This window comes from Panthera pardus, unplaced genomic scaffold (assembly GCF_024362965.1).
Source record: "Panthera pardus isolate Hobbes unplaced genomic scaffold, ASM2436296v1 HiC_scaffold_16, whole genome shotgun sequence".
NCBI lineage: Eukaryota > Metazoa > Chordata > Mammalia > Carnivora > Felidae > Panthera > Panthera pardus.
Window position 1 is genome coordinate 147,734,004 of NW_026526721.1, and position 21,331 is coordinate 147,755,334.

Sequence of the window (21,331 nt, forward strand, 5' to 3'; positions counted from 1 at the left end):
GATTCAGTGAGTCTTGAGGTCTTCCCTGATCTTAGAGGGAGATGATCCATGCGTCTCCTGCCTGAACCAGGATCTGCCCTGCAGGTGAGCCACCCACAGCCACACACAAGGGCACAGCCACACATCAGAGGCATACACATACCTGTGTGGGGATGAACCAGGAGTGGGAGGAAGAGGATGCCACTGCCTCTTGGCTGTTCACACCTTGCTCAGCTTTCCCCATGCACAAGTCTGGCCCTTCCTGATAAACACCACCCTCAGCCCCTCACTGCCCACCACCTTCCACCTCGGGCTCTTACCTTTCAGCTCTGCTCAGTGGGAGGGCACAGGAAGGGCCTGCCAGTCAGCCGCCTTATCCCCAAAGCCCCTTCCCAGCGCTGGGTCTGCTGCTGGGACGTCACTCCTACACGTAACACACAACACCCCGCAGACACCTCCAGCCGGGCACAGCCCATAACGACGACCCTCACAGCCTCCCTCCCTTCCACCCACGGTCTACCGGGCCTTCCGTTCCAATCGACCACAGTCCCCAACCTTGCACCCACTGACTTCCTCTCCCCACGCACGACGCAGCCACGACACCGAAGGCAAGTTTGGGGAGCACGCTTTCTCCTGGCGCCCCTCCACCGGTGTCTCAGATCACCGCGCCGAGCGGGCTCCCAGCGGCGCTGGGAGGGACTAGGCGCGACCGAGATCCCATCCCTCGGGTCTAGATCCAGTCCGAGGCTGAGCTGGGAGGCGAGACCCAGCGCTCCGTGCCCCCATTCCCCTTACACAGACGTGCGCACAGACGGCCCGGCTCCCGCCGTCCCCCCACTCCACCCGCGGCGGCCGGGACTGGGGGGGGGGGGGCCCGGCGGACACTCACCGCGGGGCCGAGAGCGCAGGCGAGGACGCTGGCCAGCACGCAGAGCCAGCGGGCCGGCGGCGGGCTAGTCGGGCGCATGGTCCGCCCTGAACCCGCGACAGGCGGCCCCGCGCCGGGAATAGGCGGGCGGGCTGCGCACCGCGCGGTCGACGGCGGGGAGCCGGGCCGAGTGGCGCTGCCGCGGTGGCCCCAACGCGAAGAGGCGCAGCTCGGGGCTGGAGGCGGGCCCCGGGGGCTCGTCTGACGGGCGGCGGGTCTAGCCAATGGATCGGCAGGGGCGGGGCCGCCGCTCAGGTGTGGGGCGGGGCTGGGGGCTCCCCCGCCAGTGGGGTGTCCCTGCGATCTCGCCGCGGATCACCCACGTCAGTCCTCCTCAGTCGCCGGGGATTCACAAGCCTTCACCCCTTCGGGCCGCATCCTCGGGAGTGTTGAGACCCCAACACGCCACATCCTCCCCTGCTTAGATCACAACGTTTCCAAGCGCCTGGTTGAGATCTCCCACTCCCACACGCCCCCTCAGCCCCACCCCAGGACGCTCTTCACGTCCACCTTCAGAGCCACCTCCTCCAGGAAGTCTCCCTGCCAGCCTCCCCATTTCCCATTTCTGCGCGTCGGAGGACCGGTGCGGGCGGGCCGGACTATGAGACAGGACAGGTCACTTCTTATCCCCCAGGCTGCGGGCTGCGGGCTGCGGGCTGCGGCCTGCGGCCTGCGTAGGGCCCTAGGTCGTAAGCGACCCGCAGGTGGGGCGCGTGGTTTGGTTCATTTTCAATCGCCCCAACCCATCCCTCGCCGGGACAGGCAGAGCGAGGGGAAACAAGAGCGCGAGTGAGGCCCGACGCTGGGATCCTCGGTGCCACCTCTGAGCCCAGGCGACCTGGCAGGACGCGCTTAGCACCGGCTGGGCTTCCGGGCCCTTCACGACCAGGGAGTGAGGGGGCCGTGCTTTAGGGAGGATGGCACGTCCGCGCCCTCACGCGCCCCTGCCCGGGCACCTCCCGAGGGAGGCTGGGCCGAAGTTCCAGCGCCCCCATGCGGGGAGGGAAGATCTGTCCCCGGTGCTCGCGACCAGGCTGCGCAGCCTACCTAAAACGAAGCTGAAGACCTCCTCCCCCCCCCCCCTCCCCCCGCCCCACCTTCCTTGTTTTACAGCCCGGGAAACTGAAGTGCAGAGAAAGGCCTGGATTCGGGCCGCCTGTTTCTGGTGCCTCGCTTCCAAGACCGGGCGAGTCGGCCTCTGGGTGACAACGGATCAGCCTGCGTCCACTGCGCGTCCTCAGGCTCAATTTTACTCATCCCTAGAATGAGGCTCAGGTACACTGGCGCCGCGCCCCGGGAGGTCTTCTTGCAGACCAAGAACGGGTGGCTGCCTTGTCCTCTTTCCCAGGGCTGGAGACATTGTGATCGAGGCTGGAGGCGTTGGCGGCAGAGATAAGGTGGATGGCGGGTATTGATAAGGGGATGACTGTTCAGTGGAGAGGCAGAGAGGGTTGGTGCGTCCCTGGGCGCCCAGCCCCAGGTGAGGCTGTTTGAAGGAGGCCCAACTCCAGGCGCTGGTCGACTAGCAGGTGCGTCAGAGTTCCCTGCAGACCCAACCAGGCTTCCCTTCTTACAGCGTGGGAAACTCGGCCCCTGGCTTTCTGGGGTGGGGCATGAAGTTATGGGGAGTCAGGGAAAAGCCTGGAAGGGATGAGCTCCCAGGCCCTCCTCGATTTAGGCTTATTTGGGGTGTTAGCATTTGCTTCCCTCCTTCTCTCCCTCTCTCTCTCTCCCTTGCTGTGTGCCAGGCTCTGTGCTGCACACAGAGGTAGATAAGACAGCAGCACCTCCTGATGGAGAGGGATCTGGAGAGCTATTGTACTCCCCACAATTTCTACCTCCTTCCAGATGAGCTTGGACAGCAGCCCTTCCCCAGATACCCGCACTGTGGAGATGTCTCTGACCTGGCTATTCTGGGGTTTGGACCCAGCCTTTCAATGACATGTTTGAAGAATCTCCAGGCTTCTCCTCTGCCATCTCCATTTCTGGGGGCCAGGTTTGGCTCAGGAGCCAGGAGTCCTTGACTCCCCTTGTGACCCTGACAGCACCCTTTCTCAAGTCTCAGTTCTCCAGCAGGACAGTGGAATTGGGTCCCAGTTCTGGGGAGTCACCTCTGCTGGCAGTGTCCTAGGAGTGCCTGATGTGAATGACAAATCCATGGGCTTCGGCTCTCATAAACCTTTGCCCATTCAACACACACACACACACACACACACACACACACACACACACACACCACCTAGCAAACTGCAGGATACTGAAGTCCCACCATTAAAGCTTGTCTCTTGGTCTTTTCAAGTTCTGCTCTCTCTGAGGACAGGAATCTTGGCTACTTGAGAATGCACTGAGAGGAAGGTGGTGAGGACTGGGGAATAGGAGGGAGCCAGACCCCACTTCGCCACCTGACACTCAAGGCTCCCAGCTGGGAATGGGCTCCCCCCCCCCCCCCCCCCCCGGCTCTGGAGGGTGGTCCACAAGAACCCTCCTCTTTAGCAGCCTGGGCAGGCTTGAGGCATTAAGAGTAATTGGCAGGGCCTCCTCCCCGCTCCTCAGGCTCCCAGGAAGGAAGCAGGTGACTAAGGGAGAATCGTTTCCCTGCAGATTCTTTGCAATGAAAATTACTCCTTTGTTCTTTCAAAATTGTTCCCCCGGGGGACCCACCCTTCCTTACTTGTCAGAAGGCACAAAACAAATTCAGAAGTGGAAGAAGGAGCAGAAAACAGAAAAAAGCAAAGACAAACAAAAACTTTAAAAATTCAGCCAAGGTTAGGTGTGACCGTGTTTTTACTAACTGTTCCTGCTTGTTCAGTTCTGTGTTCTGAGGCACAGGGGGCATCACCTGAGAGTCCTAAAGGATCTTAAGGGGAAGCCAGCCTTTCACCTGTCCCCTTATCTGGGAAGGCTGGGAGGGGCGTGGGGGCGGATATCAGAAGTTGAGGGGCAGGAGCAGGCTACCTGAGGGCTTGGGAAGCAGTAACTGGGATCTCTCTTCCCCGTCTGGAGGTGGCCTTTGCCTCACCAGTCCAGGCTTGGGGAGTGGGCCACAGCCACCCTCTGCTCCCTGTTCCCCCATGTCCTTTTGGGGGGAACAATTCCTCCCTGGTGTATTCTGTTCTGAGGTGTCCCTTCCTGGATTCCTGGAATCTGTCCCCAGTCTGTAGCCCAATCCTTCCCGCCCCCTCCCCCCTCAGCACCCATCCGGCTGCCGCTGCCGGAAATCACAGGGGTGCAGAAGATGGGGGGAAAGAGAAAGAGGCAGTCACTTGCCTTTCCCCGTGATGACAGGCACGGCAGGAAAGAGTCTGCAGTTACTCATTTGGAGCCTGCCTGGCTTCCTGGCTGCCTGCCTCGTTCCTGCAGTGGGTGCCACCCTGGCCTCCCCCAGTCCTTCTCCATGTCCCTTAGTCGTGCACTCACTGCTTCAAGGCTCCCAGCTCAGGAACCCACTGGTTGTGTGATTCTGCAGCAGAGTGGGAACGGTGCCTGGGGACCAGTTTTGGCCTGCACGGTGGGGGTCAGGCAGGGATCTGGCCTGGGGAGTCACTGCTCCAGGATTGCCCTTCCAGAGCCACCCACATTGCTGAGTGGATGCAGTCTCTCTAGGATTCTTTGGGGCCTTCCTGTGAGAGACACATTTTAACTCCAGACTGTGATTTGGAGGGCGAGAGGGGTCCAGACAGGTATTTAAAGAAGCAATGTGCCCTCCATCCCTTCTCTAACAGCAGGCAGCAAATAGCATCCCTTCATCCCGCATGTATCACCTACCTACACTGGTGCTGGCCAGCGATGGGCCCTGTGGATGTCACAGTGGCTCAGACACAGGCTGCCCCTCCAGGGGAGCCTAGCACTGCTTGAGCTGGGTGCTGGGGAAATTTCTGGTGGTGCTATAGCTGCGCTTAGGAAAAAAAACAAAGTTCATTGGAGTACAGGTGATGGAGGAGGAATTGTCCTGACTTGACAGGTGGGGAAATGAAGCCTAGGGACTGGTTCTGAAATGGCCTACACCCTCCCATCCCTTCGTCCTGGAGGCCAGGGCTTAGAGGGAACAGAGGGGACGGTGCCACGTTTAGGTGTGTCGATTCGGGTCCTCTTGTGAGCAGATGCTAAGATGGAATGAGGACTGTGGAAGTTTATGGGATGGCAGGGGAAGCCTGTGAAAGACAAAGAGGGAGAGAGCCGGATCAGACAGGGCCTCTGCCAACCTAGCAGGGAGCTCCAGACCAAAGATGGCACACAGATGCCTTAGTAACTTCACTGTGCTCGGTCGATGGCTGGGGGCTATCTGGGAAGAGCGGGCCCTCAGCTCAAACGATCCTGAAGGTGCTACGTCTAGAGGCTGTCAGCTCACTGCATTCCTCACAGCTGAGTGGCAAGTTCTTTCTTGAGGGGAGGTCCAAGTGATGCATGCCTAAGGCTACCACAGAGGGGAAACTGAGGCATGGAAACTGAAGGGAGAGGGAGAGCTCCTGTTCTGGGAGACAGGAAGAGGAGACTTAGGTCTCCTACCCTGGGAGAGGGTCCAGTCTGGGCACAGAAAGGGGAGACTCGAGAAAGGAACTCCTTTCCTCAAAATCCCAATGCTCAGTTGAGTCCAGGGGGTCAACAGTCTGTCATCGTGCAACCTGGTTGCGGGTCATGGTGCAGTGATTCTGGAAGACTCTAGAGGGGAGGACCCCCGTTTACTCTCTAACAGCAGCCACAGTCTCTTGGTCAAATGCCTACTGCAACGTCTTTGTGTGTGTGCGCATGTGAGCGTGTGTCCTTGTGAATGGGCACACCTGCTCCCAGCTGGCATTGGCCAGGTGTGTTGGGAGGCGGAGTTAGGGGCAAGGTTCTGGGTAACTAGGGGCAGAGAGGGAATGAGTCTCAGGGAGGGTGCTTAGGACCACAGGACCAGGCTGTCCCTCCAAGCTCACTCCTGGGGCAGTGGACCCCCATGGGTGTTGGAGCACTTCCACCCCAGGGAGAGCTCAGACTAACGCCACAGATCTAACTTACACACTCGCCTCCCCGCCTTCTGGCCCTGTGTTCCTGTAAATCAGTGTGTAGCTGACCTTGAGCAGAGATTCTGGAAAAGGAAGATAATGTGGGTGGAACAAAACAGACGGGGCTGGGGGGTGGGGGTGGGTAAGTAACATAATCGATAACACAAGAGAATAGTGTGTGTGTTAAAAATTTAAGCGTATCAACTGAAAAAAAAAATAGAGCTCTCTATGTAAGTCCTAAGCAGCTAGAGGAAGGAAAAATGAGACAAAGAAAACCCCACCAATTTGGTAAAAGATTGTATACATGGGGGGAGGGGTAGAGACAAGAATACATGGTAAATAAAAACATAGACTCACATATCAGGAATAATTATGAGTATTAATCACCATTACCCATGTGAATGAAGGAGAATTAAGATGGAAAATGTAAGATAAATAGTTCATATCATTAGAATTTTCAGTCTATCGAGATGTTTGGGATTATAATAGGAGAATTCTGAAACCTTTAGGGAACAGATGATTTTTATGTAATCAAACTGCTCGACAGCAGCAGAGAAGACAGAATGTTTTCCAAGATATTTTATGAGGTCTCCTAATGCTGATATTAAAACAAAGCATGGATAGCACCAGTGGAGAAGACTGTAATTCCATTTTATAACTTAATGGATATTAATAAATAAGTAAATTTTATGAATTATTTTCATACATAATTCAATTTAATGTTTAATTCGTGTTCATACATAAACATAGGAGCAAAAATTGGGACGAGGGAGACAAAGCATGGCTGCTGCGGTGGGGAACGGTTGGGGCAGCTCTGTCGTCGGCCGATGTGCCTCAGACAGGACACTGCTGGCCATTGCCTGCTGAGGTGAGGGCACTTGGGCCCAGCAGGTGTTTCTGCAGAGGCCTGCTCTGTGGGAGCAGGTGGGAGCTGAGACAGGAAGGGAAAACCCTGGCAGGTAACCCGGAGGCTGGTGTTGATAAACCAGGTGTTCCCAGAAAGGGATGGGCCCAAAGCTGGGGTGTCATGGACAGAGAAGATGGAGCACAGACCAGGCCTGGAAAACATCAGGCACAACCATTATCCTGGTCCTTGCAGGGCTGGGGTGAAAGCATCCAGATCCAGCTGACTTCCTTTTCCCCATCAACAGGACCTAGAGTCTGACCTGGGCCCTTTCCAGCAGCCACCGTGTGACTTCCAGACTGAAGTGTGGGCTCCAGGACTGGGGCTGTGGTTGAAGATTAGGCAGACAGAGCAAGGGACCCAGGCTAGGTGGGGAGAGCCTGTCTATTGTCCCTCTTCTGGTCCCCAGCTGGTCCTCAGCCACAGATGTCTAGCCAAGAGGCCCCTGGGATCTTTACGGTCTAACTGTCCCCACAGGCATATGGCCATACTCCTTAAATGCATCTTATTACCATCTTATTACTATGATTATTATCAGACCATCAACCCCAGGCTCTGCCCTCTGATTTCTCTGGGCAGGGCATGTGGGGAGGGGTGGGGGGCTTCCTGTGGAAACAGGCTATTTCCCTGTTCCCAGTACCACGTGAGAGGGGCAGAGACCCTGCCGGCAGTCCACATGCCGGGAAGTAGTCTGCTGCCCAGCCCCCGGGCAGGGACCACGGTCTGCAATCTGCAGTGTGGTGCAGCCAGGCCAGGGCCTCACTGGGGCCAGAAGCCCTCAATTCCCTTCCCTGCCTTCCCTTTCACATGGGTGGGACTCACAGTTCACAAACTCCCAGGTCCAAAAAATACAGCTTGTCTTTACTGTTTTAGAATTAAAATTAATACTGACTTTATACCCTCACCACATCAGATTGGCAACTGGGAACCACAACTTCCCCCTTTCTTGGGTTCCCGAGTGGCTTGTGCTGGGAAAGCATTAGCAAGTCCCTTCCTTCTCTTCCGGCCTTGGGTCTCATTGATTGATGCCAAGACTCTCGTTAGTCCAGTCTTCATGGTGCTGAGGCTCTGGGGCCTGAGAATCCTGGTGGGGCCAGGGGTCTCATGTCCAGGGTCCAGCCTCTCAGTACAGACACCGTCCCCTTCTCCCTGCGGGTGCAGGCAGGGAGCTCAGTGCTGCTCAAGCAAGGCAGTCTTAGGGAGTCCCAGGGAGGTCTCCCTTTCTCCTCCCCCTGCAGGTCAGCTCCCTCCTAGCTTCAACCCTGCTTGGTGGGGAGAGATCCTGCCCAAGAGAAGACTTCTTTCCAGGGAGGAGAATGGCAAAAACCTTGTCATGGTCTCCTTGCCAAGTTGGGCCCCACTCCACCTCTGCCAGGCAGGGCTAGAACTGCCGAGGGGACCGTTCTGAGGAGGGAGAGTAGCCCTTGCAAAACAGCCTTTCTTCTTCAGAGGAAACCTAGAGAAGGTAACCCTCAGCATGGGGAGAACAGGCCTGGGAGGCTGCAGCCGGGTGGCGACTGGCAACCCACTGTGGCCATAAACCATAAACCTGCTGGGAGGGACCACCTGCACAGGGCCAGGAACCAGGCCAGGGAGACACTAGCTGGAGAAGGGAGGTGGGAGGAAGAAAGTCGAGGAAGGAGATCGGGGGTGAGGAGGGGGGCAGAGGAAGGACATTTGGGAGGGAGAGAGGAAAGGAATGGGCAAGGCGGGAGGGGTAACCAGAGGCAGGAGCCAGGGGGATGTCTCCCCAGGGAAAGTGTCCCTGGCAAGCCCCTCCCTGCTCCGCCCCCCCTTCCCGTAGCAGTTTATGCTCATTTCATCCCTCATCTGCTCACAGCAGTAGCTGACTCGGAACCCCTGGCTTCTCCCTGGCCCCCCATTCTCCAATCTCAGCAGCCAGGTTGATGACTATTATCTTTTAATTTATTAAGAAGAGCTACAAAATATACAATGTGGATAAAATAATATAATGAGCTCGCTTTTTCCCCCCATCACTTAGTTCGTTCCCTGTGTCCCACTCCAACCTCGATCATTTGGAAGTGATTTTTATCTGTAAATATCTCACTACGTATCTCCAAAGGATAAGGAGTCAAAGAAAAAAAATGACCACCGTAGCATTATCACGCCCCATTCCTTAATAGCGTTAAATATTCAGGTTTTAAAATTTTTTCATTCTTTGCCTTATAAATGCTTAAAAAAAAAAACCCAGTTGTTTGTTTAAATCAGCTTCACACACTGGAAGTTAACACAGAGGTGTTCTCCATGTCTCTTCAACCTGCAAACTCTCTTTTGAAGAAACTGGGTTGGTCCTGTGTGTTAGCTTCCCATGATCCAAGTTTCCTGATTGTATCTCTCTGGTGTTATTTAACCTCTCTCTCCAAGACTGATTATTTTAAAACATAAGTGAGATCCTGTCACTCCTCAGTTCAAATGCCTGCGGACCCTGAGTGAGTGCCCCAATGGATCCTTTCCCTCTCGTCTTCTGTCACACTGGCCTCCCTTCCTTTCCAAGAACTCATTGCTGGCCGACTCTTGCTTTCAGGTCTTTGGACTGGCTGTTCCCTCTGCTCTTCCCCAGGTATCGGTACTGAATACTGCAAACTGCTCCCCCCACTCCAACTCTTGGGCCCCTCACCCGGTCTACACTTTCCCCCATGCACTTACCACCTTCTCAGCTGCCATGCCCTTTAATTATTTGTGAATCTACTTTATTACATTTTGTTGTCTCTCTCTCCTGCTGGAACAGAAGCTCCATGAGGGCAGGGATTTTCAGGAGCTTTGTTCCCAACGTATCTTAAGTCCCTGAAATGGTGCCTGGCAAACAGTATATCTTCTATTCATATTTGCAGAATGAATGAATGAATGAATGAATGATTCTTCCCAAAACCCATAGCAGTTGCTGCCCTCTGTGTTCCAGTTTCCTTTTTTTTTTTTTAAAGTTTATTTATTGTTTTTGAGAGACAGAGAGAGCAAGCAGGGGAGGGGCAGAGAGAGAGAGAGAGAGAAAGAGAGAGAGAGAGAGAGAGGGAGGCAGAGAATCCCAAGCAGGGTCTGTGCACTGTCAGTGTGGGACCGATGCGGGGCTTGAACCCATGAGCTGTGAAATCACGACCTGAGCCGAAACCAAGAGTCTGACGCTTAACTGACTGAGCCATCCAGGCGCCTCTGTGTCCCAGGTTTCTAATGTGGCCCTCTTACGGCTCTGAGGGAAGCCTCTCTTCCCCCTCCTTAGCCTGGCCTTGGAGTCTGGTCCCATCCCACCCAAACTTTCCAGAACACCATTCTTTTCATGCCTCCATGCCTTTGCCTGGGCTGTTCCTTCTGCCAGGAATGGTTTCCTCCACACATTGCTCAGGGGTGACTTTGTCCTGCTTTTGGACTTGAATTGATGTCAGTCGCCCCCTCTGGGAAGATTTCTGGGGCCTCTGCTTGGGATGATAGGCCCAGGGTGGGTGTCAGTGAAAGTTGGTAAGTAAGAGAAATGGAGCTCCTCTAGGCCTTTCCTGCTTAGACCTGTTCCTGACTCTAGGCCAGATCTGACCCTTGACTACAGGCTGATCCCTAACCACGAACCTGGGCCTCCACCCAGAATTAACCATGACTGCAGACTGATCCCTGACCCCAGTCTGACCTCTCACCTTATCATGGGTCTTGACCCAAACTAACCTTTGATACTGATCATGGGCCCCAGCCCAGAGTGACCCATGACCCCAGGATGATGTCTAAGTCTAATTACAGGCCTCAGCTCAACCTAATTTCTGACCCCAGGCTGACCCTTGGCTTTGATTCCAGCCGCAATCCACACTGCTTGCCATGGGGAGTGGGAGTGTGTGGCTGGCTATTGGGAGGCAGACTGTTAGTTTCTGAGTCCACAGGCCCTAGATGAGGGCCCGGGCCTCAAAGCTGGGAGCCTCTGCACCCCTGGGGGCAGTTCTCACATCTGCTTTTCCTCTACCCATCCCTCCTCTCTGTCTCCCAACCCAGGGGGAGCTGCCAAGCATCAGGGAAGGGGAAGAACTGGCCGGACCAGCCCACGCCTCTATTTGCACAGGTCTAGGTAAAAATAGCCTCAGCCACGCAGTCCTCTCTCACTTCCTCCTTATCCTGGATCCAGCCCAGGCCCAAGTCACTTGCCAGTTGTGTCTGCCCCTAGGTCTCTTCTTCTCTGGGATGGGTCAGGGGCCCAGATAGCTTCAGTAACTCTGTTGCAGCCCAAGTAAACACCCACTGCCGCCTCTGGGAAGTCACCCTGGTTTGACTGTTAGCTCTCTTGCTTCGTAGTGCCTCCAGATATGTGATTATTTGTCTCCCCTTGGGGTAGATGCAATCTGTCTATCCTCTGCCTTGAAAGGAGAGGATCTGGTTGGGGAGAGGAAGCAAGGAGGAGGCCCGGCCCCTGGGAGCTCCCAGGGTAGTTGGGGAGACCAGGATCCTCTGTAGGGATGAGTTAGAGTGTAAGTGGGGGTTGCAGGCTGGGCTTAGGCTCTTAGGGTGCTGCAGACCAGAAGGAAGGGCTCAGTGGGGACCATACACTGAAGGGTATGGAGGACCAGGGAGGGATGGTCTTGGACTGGTGATGGACGAGTGTGTGTGTGAGTGTGTGTGTGTGTGTGTGTGTGTGTGTGTGTGTGACCCACAGTGGGGAACAGGAAGGAGCCAGAGAGCGGAGGCCTTGCTGGCTAGAGCCAAGACCCCATTTGAGGATAACTGGGCACCATCTGAGGACCATTAAAGGGCGTTCTGCCCCAGGAAGGTACAGAACTGTGTGCATTAAAGAAATGTCCCACCCCTGGTCCAGGGGAAGTGCCAACTCACTTAATCTGGGGCCAGAATTGGGTTGGGGTCTTGGTCTCCCCTCCACATGGATGGGCTGGCTGTGTTTCACCGTGGCCAAGATGTTCTAGCCTGGCACAGGCTGGCCACTCAGCTATTGGAGTTGTTTCCTCAGTCCTCCTGTCAGTGTGAAACAACATCCACGTAGAACATGGCCATCATCACCCAGTGGCTTGCTGGTAACAGCAAGTGGCTTGATTGCTGGGGTGGAAACCACACCTCCCCTGCTCTTGGCCTATGTGGTGCAGCAGTTGGGTGGGGCTCAACCTCCATTCTGGCTCCAGTGGTGGGTACCTGTCCCAGACTTGGCAATGAGAGCCAAGATGACAGTCACATGGCCCAGGCTGAACCAATGAACATCAGCCCTGACGCCTCTGCCAGAACTTTGGGAAAGAAGGGAGCTTTTTTGCTATCACGCCAGGAAAATATAAGCCTGCCGCTGTTGTAGCCTTATTTACCTTGCTTGAGTTTTGAGCCAGTACATACAAAATCAGATCCAAGAGATGGTGAGGGATAGATTTCTGATGGCATTGTTTGAGTCCCTGGATCCAGCTGTACCTAAAGCCTGTCTCGCCATGGACTTTTCAGTTTTTAAGCTATAACCCTTCTTTACTTAAGCCACGGTATGCTGGCTTTCCGTCACACGAATCAGCAAGAATTCTGGTAGTGCAGCCTCGTCTTCCCCAGTGCCCATGTTGCTCAGGGAGAGCACAGTGCAAAAGCCTGCCTTGGGGAGGAGTGAGAAAGTGCCTGTGGCTTGTTTTAGCTCTGACAGAGAGACGCATTGCCTTTGAATCTTCATATTGGCCTCTGCTCCTGATCTGTGCAGCCTCTCCCGCATCTGGTACGTTTTCTTCTTTGACAGGGAGATGCTGTGCTGCGTCCGCGAGTAGGGTCAGCAGTCCCCAGTGCCTCTCCCTCAGTCCTGCCAGGACTTGTCGCTCTTTCACAGGGAGAGTGGGGAGCTGGCTTTCTGCGTCTCCTCCAGCCCAAGCCCACCTGCTCGTCACGTGGAAGAAATGCTGAGAGTCTCCATGTGGAAGGACGGCAGTTTCTAGATCGATGATAGTGCAGGTCTCCATTTATTTATTTGGGGGGGAATCATTTCCATATGAATGCTGGGGAGAGGGAAGTACATGTGAGGAGGAAGTTTTAGATGCTATATTAGTTAGGATATAGCTTCAGCTGCATGTGGTAGAGACCAGCGGCTTAAATAAGAGAGAAGTTTCTTTCTTCGGTACATAGAAGCCAGAGCTGGTCTGGGGGTCCTCACTGAGATGTGAAGGGCCCGGGATCCTTCCATTCTGCTGCCCTGCTATCCCTTAGCTCTTCCCCGATCAGTCATGGCACTCGTTTGCGAGGCTACTGTAACACAGGACCACAAATTAGATAGTTTTAATAACAAAAACTTATCATCTCACTGATCTGGGAGCTTGAAGCATGAGGTCGAGGTGTCATGGGGGTCAGTGTCTTCTGAGGCTGAAAGAGGGAATCTGTTCCATGTCTTCTGGTGGTAGCTGGCAACCTTTGGCAATGCTTGACTTGTAGAAGCATCAGCCCAGTCCCTGCCTTTGTCTTCACATGGTGCTCTCCCTGTGTGCCTGTGTGTCTCTCCAAATTGCCTCTTTTAAAAGCATGTCAATCACGTTGGCTTAGGGCCTGCCCCAGTGACCTCATTTTAACTTGATTACCGCTGTAAGGACCCTATCTCCAAATACCATGAGATTCTGAGGTATTGGGGGTGGGTAGGACTTTAACATACGAATTTTGGGGGGTGCGATTCAACCCATAACAGTTAGCTAATGTTTTGTCACAAATTACCCTTCGACTGGCTGGCTTAAGTCAATCATGTATCGTCTCTCGTGGTTTCTGCGGGTCAGGAATTTAGGAGCGACTTGGCTGGACAGCTCTGGCGTGAGATGAGTCATGGGGTGGCAGCCAGATGTCAGCCAAGGGCCGCAGCCACCTCTCCCGCAGACCTGTCCACAGGGCTGCTTGAGGGTCCTACGGCACAGAGTCTCACGTCCCCCAGGGTGAGGGGTCCAAGATACCAATGAAGCTACAATGTCTCTTCTAACGAGTCTTGGAAGTCACCCCCTGTGTCCCTTTTGCCATACTCTATTGGTCACACGGGCTGCTCCTGATTTAGTGTGGAAGGGGACTACGCGATGGTGTGCGAAAATCCTCGCCCACATGGCCCACGGCGGCTCACCACCACTTCTGCTTTCCAGTTAGTGGGAGGGAGAGGGTGCACCTTCCTAGTGACAGAGTGGCCTGGAGGTAGCACAGGGTATGTCTGCTGGCTTTCTGTGGGATTGTCATTCGCCGAAACTCAGTCATGGTCACATGCAGCTATAGCGCAAAGCTGGGGATTGTGGCCTTGATCGGGGGCAAGCTCGTGCCCAGGTTCAAAATTCTGTTACCGCATGTCTCAGTTTGGGTCTCCTTAAAAGCAGAACCGGGCCCGGCGGATAGAAAAAGGCAGTCTTTACCCACCCCCACCCCCCTCCCCCCGTGAGTAGGGAAAACCCCAGTTCCCCACTCTTTGTGGGACCCCTTCACAACCCACACCGAACACTTCCTTTCTGACACTTCCAGTCACCAGATGTGTGTGGGGTTTTCCCTACCGAGCAATTCTGTGATGCCAACTGCCTGTGCTGCCGTTTAACTCAGTTCTGACACTTTTACCTGGAGACAGCATCAGATCCCACTGGTTGAGGGCTCGGTTCCAATCCGGGTTGTGCTTCTACCGATCGGCTATAAATTCAGAGTTCCCGTGGCCCCTCCTTGTGTTGGATTAAATTGATCGAGCGGCTCACAGAACTCAGGGAGACACATTCCCCGGTTTGTTAATGGATAGGACAAAGGACTCAGGTGGACAGAGAGATGAAGAGATGGAGGGTAAGATCTGGGAGGTCCCAAGTGCAAGAGTGAGAGTCCCCGTGTACGTAGATGTCACCCTGCCGGTAAGTGGATGTGTTTGCAAAGCTGGAAGCTGCCCGGACCTTGTACTTTTGGCATTCTTATGGAGACTTCATCACATGGGCATGATTGAGAGATCATTAGCTCCATTTTCAGTGCATCTCCTTCTTAAGAAAATGGTGGGCGAGGCTGAAAATTCCAAGCTTCTAATTATGGCTTGGTCTTTCTGGTGACCAGCCCCCACCCAGGAAACACGCAGAAGCCCACCACAGATGCCTCACTAGAACCAAAGTCACTCCTACCACCCAGAAAACCCCAAGGCATGTACTACTGTGTCAGGAACTGGGGTCAAAGACCAAAGACTAGAATAAAAGATGCCTCCAGTGCTCCTATCACTTAGAAATTACAAGGGTTTTAGGGACTCTGTGCCAGGAACCAGGGATGAAGACCAAATACACATTTCTTATTATAAATCACAACATCGCAGGCTGAAATGTGGGTGCAGATAGTTTGTTTGGCAGGTGATCTTATGTGGCTAGAGGAAGAGGGCAAGGGGTGTGCTATTGAGGCATCTGCTTTAGGAGATAGGGGCTCAGCTCAACAAGGACCCCCCAGAGTGGTCCATGCTGGGGGGTGGGAAGCTGGGGCATTTCTTCGTGGGCCCTACCTGGGAAATAAACTTCCCCACACTTCCTGGCTGTACCCACCCCAATCCCCATGACTTCAGAGACAGCCCTGAGCCAGGTAAAAGGAGACATCTCTGTGCTTTTGAAGGGGGATGCTGAGACCCTACACAGAACTGTCCATCACAGCTGCGGCTGTGATCAGAGGAAGGACCCCCAAAGCATCTGTTCCACTATAGAAGAAGCAGAGAACAGGTTGGGGGACCACTCCGGTATCGCTGACCTAGATAGCTTGCCGATTTTGCCTGCCCCCTACCCACAGTGCCTGAGCACAGGGATCTGGGCTGTGAAGTTTGAAGGCCTGCTTTCAGCCCCTGACTCCTTAGGCCTGGTGCTGTGGGCTCACTCTAGTACCTGTCTGGGGCTTACTTCTTGGCCCTCCCTGTGTCATTAGCCATGAGTGACAGCCAAATGGGCCATCTCCGGGAAACCCCCCGGCTTGGTCATTCCCAGACCCCCAACTGGGAAACTGAGGGCTGCCCTGTGGGCTGCTGGCCATCACCCCAAACCCCAATCCAGGGTACCACAGACTGTTACCCTTCAGGCTCTCACTTTCCTCTCCGTTCAGCTGGAAATCCTCTTCTGCCAAGCTCCCTGCTGGGCATGATGGAAACATTCAGGAATAGAAGTCATAACATAATACAAGTTAAAAATAAGTAGAAGGAAGAGATGGAATAAAGCCCTCTGCTAGTCTGGATGCCCAGCCAACTGTCCCAGAATATTAGTTTCTAGCACTTCCTGGTCCCCGTCCATAAGGGTTGAAAGAGGACCCCTCCTGACTAGAGGTCACCCCTTCCCTCTCCCCTGGGAGTCACTCCATGGCAGTGCTTGGGTCTTTTCATTGCCATGGACTTTCTGATGAAGCCCGTGGACTCTGGTTAGGACGATGTGTTTTTTTTTGTTTTTGTTTTGTTTTAAATTTGTTTTTAATGTTCTTATTTATTTTTGGGAGACAGAGAGAGACAGAGCACAAGTTGGCAGGGGGTGGGGGTGGGGAGCAGAGAGAGAGGGAGACACAGAATCTGAAGCAGGCTCCAGGCTCTGAGATGCCAGCACAGAGCCACATGCGGGGCTTGAACTCACAAACCTCGAGATCAAGACCTGAGCCAAAATCAGACACTTAACCAACTGAGCCACCAGATCCCCCGGATGATGTTTTTAAAGCATTAAAAATAGGGGCACCTGGGTGGCTCAGTCGGTTGAGCGTCCGACTTCAGCTCAGGTCACAATCTCGCGGTCCGTGAGTTTGAGCTCCGCATCGGGCTCTGTGCTGACAGCTCAGAGCCTGGAGCCTGTTTCAGATTCTGTGTCTCCCTCTCTCTCTCTGACCCTCCCCCCATTCATGCTCTGTCTCTCTCTGTCTCAAAAATAAATAAAACATTTAAAAAAAATAAAAAAAAAAAAAACGTAAAGGATTGCAAAGGAAATCAATTGAAATGTAGTTATCAAAAGAGTGAAACACATTTATGTCATAGTGATATATTTCTTTTCTTAATGTTTATTTATTGAGAAAGAGTTTGAGAGAGAGAGAGAGAGAGAGAGAGAGAGAGAGAGAGAGAATGGAGGAGGGGCAGAGAGAGAATACCAAGCAAGAGAATCCCTGATGTGGGGATCGATGCCATGACTGTGGGATCACGACCTGAGCTAAACTAAAGAGTTGGGAACTCAACCGACCGAGCCACCCAGGTGCCCCTGCTACAGTGACTTTAGAGCAAGGTTGAGAGAAGGTGACATTTTGAGGCCTCTCCACCAGTAGGGATGTGAGATGAAAATATCTGGGATTTCTGCTGCTGACAAAGTCAAAGCTCCTGCTTTGACCACTGTGTTTTGTTGCCTACATTCGTAGTGGAAGAAAATGCTAAACTTCAGTTAAAAGTTAGTGAGAATATGGGGCACCCAGATGGCTCAGTCAGTTAAGCTTCCCACTTCAGCTCAGGTCGTGATCTCGTGGTCTGTGAGTTCAAGTCCCACACTGGGCTCTGTGCTGACAGCTCAGAGCCTGGAGCCTGCTTCAGATTCTGTGTCTCCCTCTCTCTCTGCCCCTCCCCTGCTCACACTTTGTCTCTCTCTGTCCCTTAAAAATGAATAAACATTAAAAAAAAGTTAGTGGGAATAAAGTTGTCATTTTCTCCCACCCAAATATATGGACCCTCTGATTTCTATTTATGTATTCCTTGGGGGTCAGTGGACCCAGGGACAAGATGCCCTATTCTATAGGGAGCCTCACCTGAGATGGGTTGCTTTCTCAGACCTCAGGGAGCCTGTTGGAGATTATCTTCCTGCTCAGATTGGTTGCTGTTGAGCCACTGAGGTCAGGGGAAATGCCAGACCCTGGGGACAGGATGGAAACTCTAGCCTCAAGACATCATGACCCTCATGGCTTCTGGGCACGGGCAAAGCTGAGGAGTCAGCCCCAGCCACAGGCAGGGAGTTGGTCAAGGAGGAAAGGACCATGAAGATAGTACTATCATGCAAGGGGAATGCCGTCAGGGTCACGAGAGTGCTGGAGAACCTTAAGTAAAGGAGAGAGCATTTTTGACGGGATTCAGGGAGATGTCCCTGGGATGCTGGCTTGTGAAAGCCAAGTGGTGGTAGAGGATATTCCCCCAGCAGGAGACACAACAAGTTTCTGTGAAGCTGCTGCTGGAGAGTCAGGGAAGGTAGGACAGTAAGAGGGGAGGCACTGCCAGGCACAGGCACAGAGATGAGCAGACAGGCAGGCTGGGCCCCAGCTCCACCAAGCTGAGCCCTCAGGCATTTCCTCCAGTGGACGCCACTGGGAGAGCCGGTCCAGCCACCAGGGCACATATTGGCTTCGGGACAGCTAGACCCAGAAGCGCCAGCTGCCAGGCCCTCCAGCTGGAAGCCACTGCCCTCATTAGCTAGTGTGGGATCAGCTGCTTTGAGGCTGAGTGGTCCAGATGTCTCAGAGGTTTGTAAATCACCAGATTAAAAAACGAATTGCAGCCTTTGCACTAAGCCCGGCTCATTCCCGTCCCTGTCCAATGTTGTTTCATTTCTGGTGGATGCTGTGGAATCTGCAGGGACAGCTCAAGGGGATCCAGGCCAAGCCTGAATCCCAGGGGTGGGGGTGGGGTCTGTGCCCTGGTGACACTGGTTATGCCAGCACGCCCCCCCCCCCCAAGTGCACCCTTGCATGCACTTCCCAGGAGCCCTTGGAGGAGGAGGGAAAGGCATGCCCAGAGACTGGCTAGGGGCTGTGGACAGGAGGCCCAGCCCATCAGCCTCAGCCCCCGAGAGGAGGCGAAACAGGCTATAGGACTACAGAGCAGAAAAGGGGAGGTGACAGGCTCAGGGTCCAACTGGATCACTTCAATCCAGTCCTGAGCCTAGAGATGCTTGCTGGCCTAGGTGGCTTAAAAAAAATTTTTTTTTAATGTGTGTTTATTTTTGAGAGAATGAGACAGAACCTGAGCTGGGGAGGGGCAGATATAGAATCTGAAGCAGGCTCCAAGCTCTGAGCCCAACACGGGGCTCAAACTCAGGAACTGCGAGATCATGCCCTGAGCCGAAGTCGGCCGCGTAACTGACTGAGCCACCTAGGCACCCCTAGCCTGGGTGGCTTTTTGTCAGCACCTTCACTCCGTCTCTTGTCTGCTCTCCAGCCCATCCGCAGGTGCCTGGCTCTGGATGTTCCCTCTGACGCCTCCATCCTCCACAAACTGCCCCAGCCTCCAAGTCTTCCCACGGCCTGCCTCCCCACCCTCCCTGCTGCCCTGACAGAGAAGGCTTTCCAACACATGAAGCAGATTTTGCCACTCCCCTGTCTCCCCAGTCAAGGGCTCCTACTGCCCAAAGAACACAGTTCCTCAGGCTGACATCCGGCTCCCTCACTCTTGAAGTCATGTGGCAAAATGCTTTAAAATGGAGGGTGGGCATGCTCTGGTTTCTCTTCAGATCGCATAAATCTTTTGCCTTTTAAAACGGAGGGTGGGTGGGGGCGACTGGGTGGCTCAGTCGGTTAAGCGTCCGACTTCAGCTCAGGTCGCGATCTCGCGGTCCGTGAGTTCGAGCCCCGCGTCGGGCTCTGTGCCGACTGCTTGCTCAGAGTCTGGAGCCTGCTTCAGATTCTGTGTCTCCCTCTCTCTCTGACCCTCCCCCATTCATGCTCTGTCTCTCTCTGTCTCAAAAATATATAAACATTAAGAAAAAAAATTAAAAAATAAATAAAATGGAGGGTGGGTATTGGGGTGAAGCAAGGTAGTAAGGCTTCTTGGCTTGAGTTCCAGCTCTACTACTGATCAGGGGTGCGACTTTGGGCAAAGTGCTTAACTTCTCTGTACCTCAGTTTCCTCATCTGTAAAATGGGGACAGTTATAGTCCCTACCTCCTGGAGTGTGTGAGGCTTAAAGGACTTAGCACACGTAAAGCACTTAGCATAGTGCTTGGCACATAGTATGTGCTCAGTAACAGGTTGCCGTTATCACCTGCTTCACGCTTCCCTCCCTCCACTCCCCTGCTGCTCAATATTTTGTCACGTGCTAGCCGCCCTCAACTATCCCAGTGACCAGAAGTTCTGTCAAGACCTCCCAGTGCAGCCCTCTGTTCCTCGTCTGTTGTGTGACAAATGACCACACGCTTAGCAGCTGAAAACGACGAACATTTATTACCTCACACTTTCCTGTGGCTCGGGGGTCTACGGCATGGTTCTGCTGGGTCCACGACCTCACTACCTCAGAGTCTCATGAAGCTGCCACCAAGCTGTCAGCCAAGGCGATCGTCTTATCTGACGCTTAACCAGGGAAGGATTTACTTGAGTTCGCTTAGCTGTTGACAGAGTTAAGGGTCTTGTAGCTTGGGACACCGGGCCTCATTTTCCTGCTTGCTGCTGGGGGCCCTGGCGGGCTGCTCAGTTCCTAGAGGCTGTCTGGGCTCCTTGCCGTGTGGCGTTCCCCAACATGGCCGCTTGCTCCCTCAAAGCCAGGGAGAGAGACACTGCCAAGACGGGCAGCACAATCTTACGTCACACACTCGCACACCTTCCCTCATCTCTCCTGTATGCTGTCAGTTAGATGCAAGTCACAGGTCCCACCCACACTCAGGGGAGGGGATCACACAAAGTGTCAACCCCAGGAGGCAAGGATCTCGTGGCCCACTTGTCTGCCACAGGCTCTAACTCTCTATCTCCGCTCATGCCGCTTCTTCTGTCTGGAAGGCTCTCTGCATTTCAAGGTCCAGCTTGCTCCCTCCCTCCCAATGTTTCCTGAGCACCTACTCCATGCCAGCATCTGGGCAGGATTCTGGGGGTACCGAAATGACTAAGACGGTCCAGCCCATTGAGTTTTTCCCTGCCTAGAATTCTCAGTTCGTATGTTTAACCTGACACTTGTTCTGTGGCCATGTTTGTAATGTCGTCGTTGCACATGATTTGTGTAACTACTTCTGTCCTGATGGGCTCAGATTTCTTTTGGGGTCCTGGCCTCTACAAGGTCAGGGCTGAGTCTGGGTCAGGGTTGGGGCTTGGTCTCAGGCCAGGCTTGAGAACAGAGCTCTGAGAACATATTAGAAAGGGGCTGGATTTTGTTTTGTTTTGTTTTGTTTTGTTTTGTTTTGTTTTGTTTTGTTTGCTTGTTTATGTTTAGGCCTAGCAATGAAAATTGATCAGTTCATTTTCAGAAACCAGCACCAATCTTTTCAGAAACAGTGCATCCAAAGCTATTGAGATTGTGTTCCATCTATGAAATATAGTGGCTGCTAAATGTACTGGGGGCCGGAGGTAACCGCTGACAGCAGGGGTTTTTCATACTCAGCAGAGCCTCTCTACTTATCTAGGGGAACTGCAAGTTATTCAGGGACTGTTCAGTCCCTTTCCCCCTTCTGACTCTCAGAAACAGGTGTGCACAATTCCTGTTGGACCAGGCCTTTGTAGGTAAGGGCTGTGTCTGGGCTTGATCCAGGAATTCCCTGTAAGAAGGGGTCAGCTCGCCCAGTTTGCCCTGTGTCATGAGAATAAGTAGAGGGTGACAGAGCAGGGGCCCTGCTGGGGCAGGGAGCATAACTGAACAGGTGGTAAGGGGAGTCTGGGCCAGGCCCTGGGCTCTTGTATGCTTGTGCCCATTTTATTGGGGAAGAA

General features: G+C 53.7%; 1 protein-coding gene across 5 annotated transcripts in view; it reads right to left on the reverse strand.

Annotated features, from left to right (window-relative positions):
* Nucleotides 1-1,084, reverse strand: part of VIPR1 (vasoactive intestinal peptide receptor 1) — a 33,201-nt gene extending 32,117 nt beyond the window's left edge. For 2 of the 5 annotated variants that reach the window (XM_019418828.2, XM_019418830.2), the window contains exon 1: nt 869-1,084. In XM_019418828.2, coding sequence (XP_019274373.1) covers nt 869-946 — 78 coding nt within the window. In that variant the 5' untranslated portion in view covers nt 947-1,084. Of the gene's footprint in view, nt 1-299; nt 479-868 lie in introns of those variants that run through there. The other 3 variants (XM_019418827.2, XM_019418833.2, XM_019418834.2) reach the window with 3 other exon arrangements.
* Nucleotides 1,085-21,331: the final 20,247 nt, after the last annotated feature.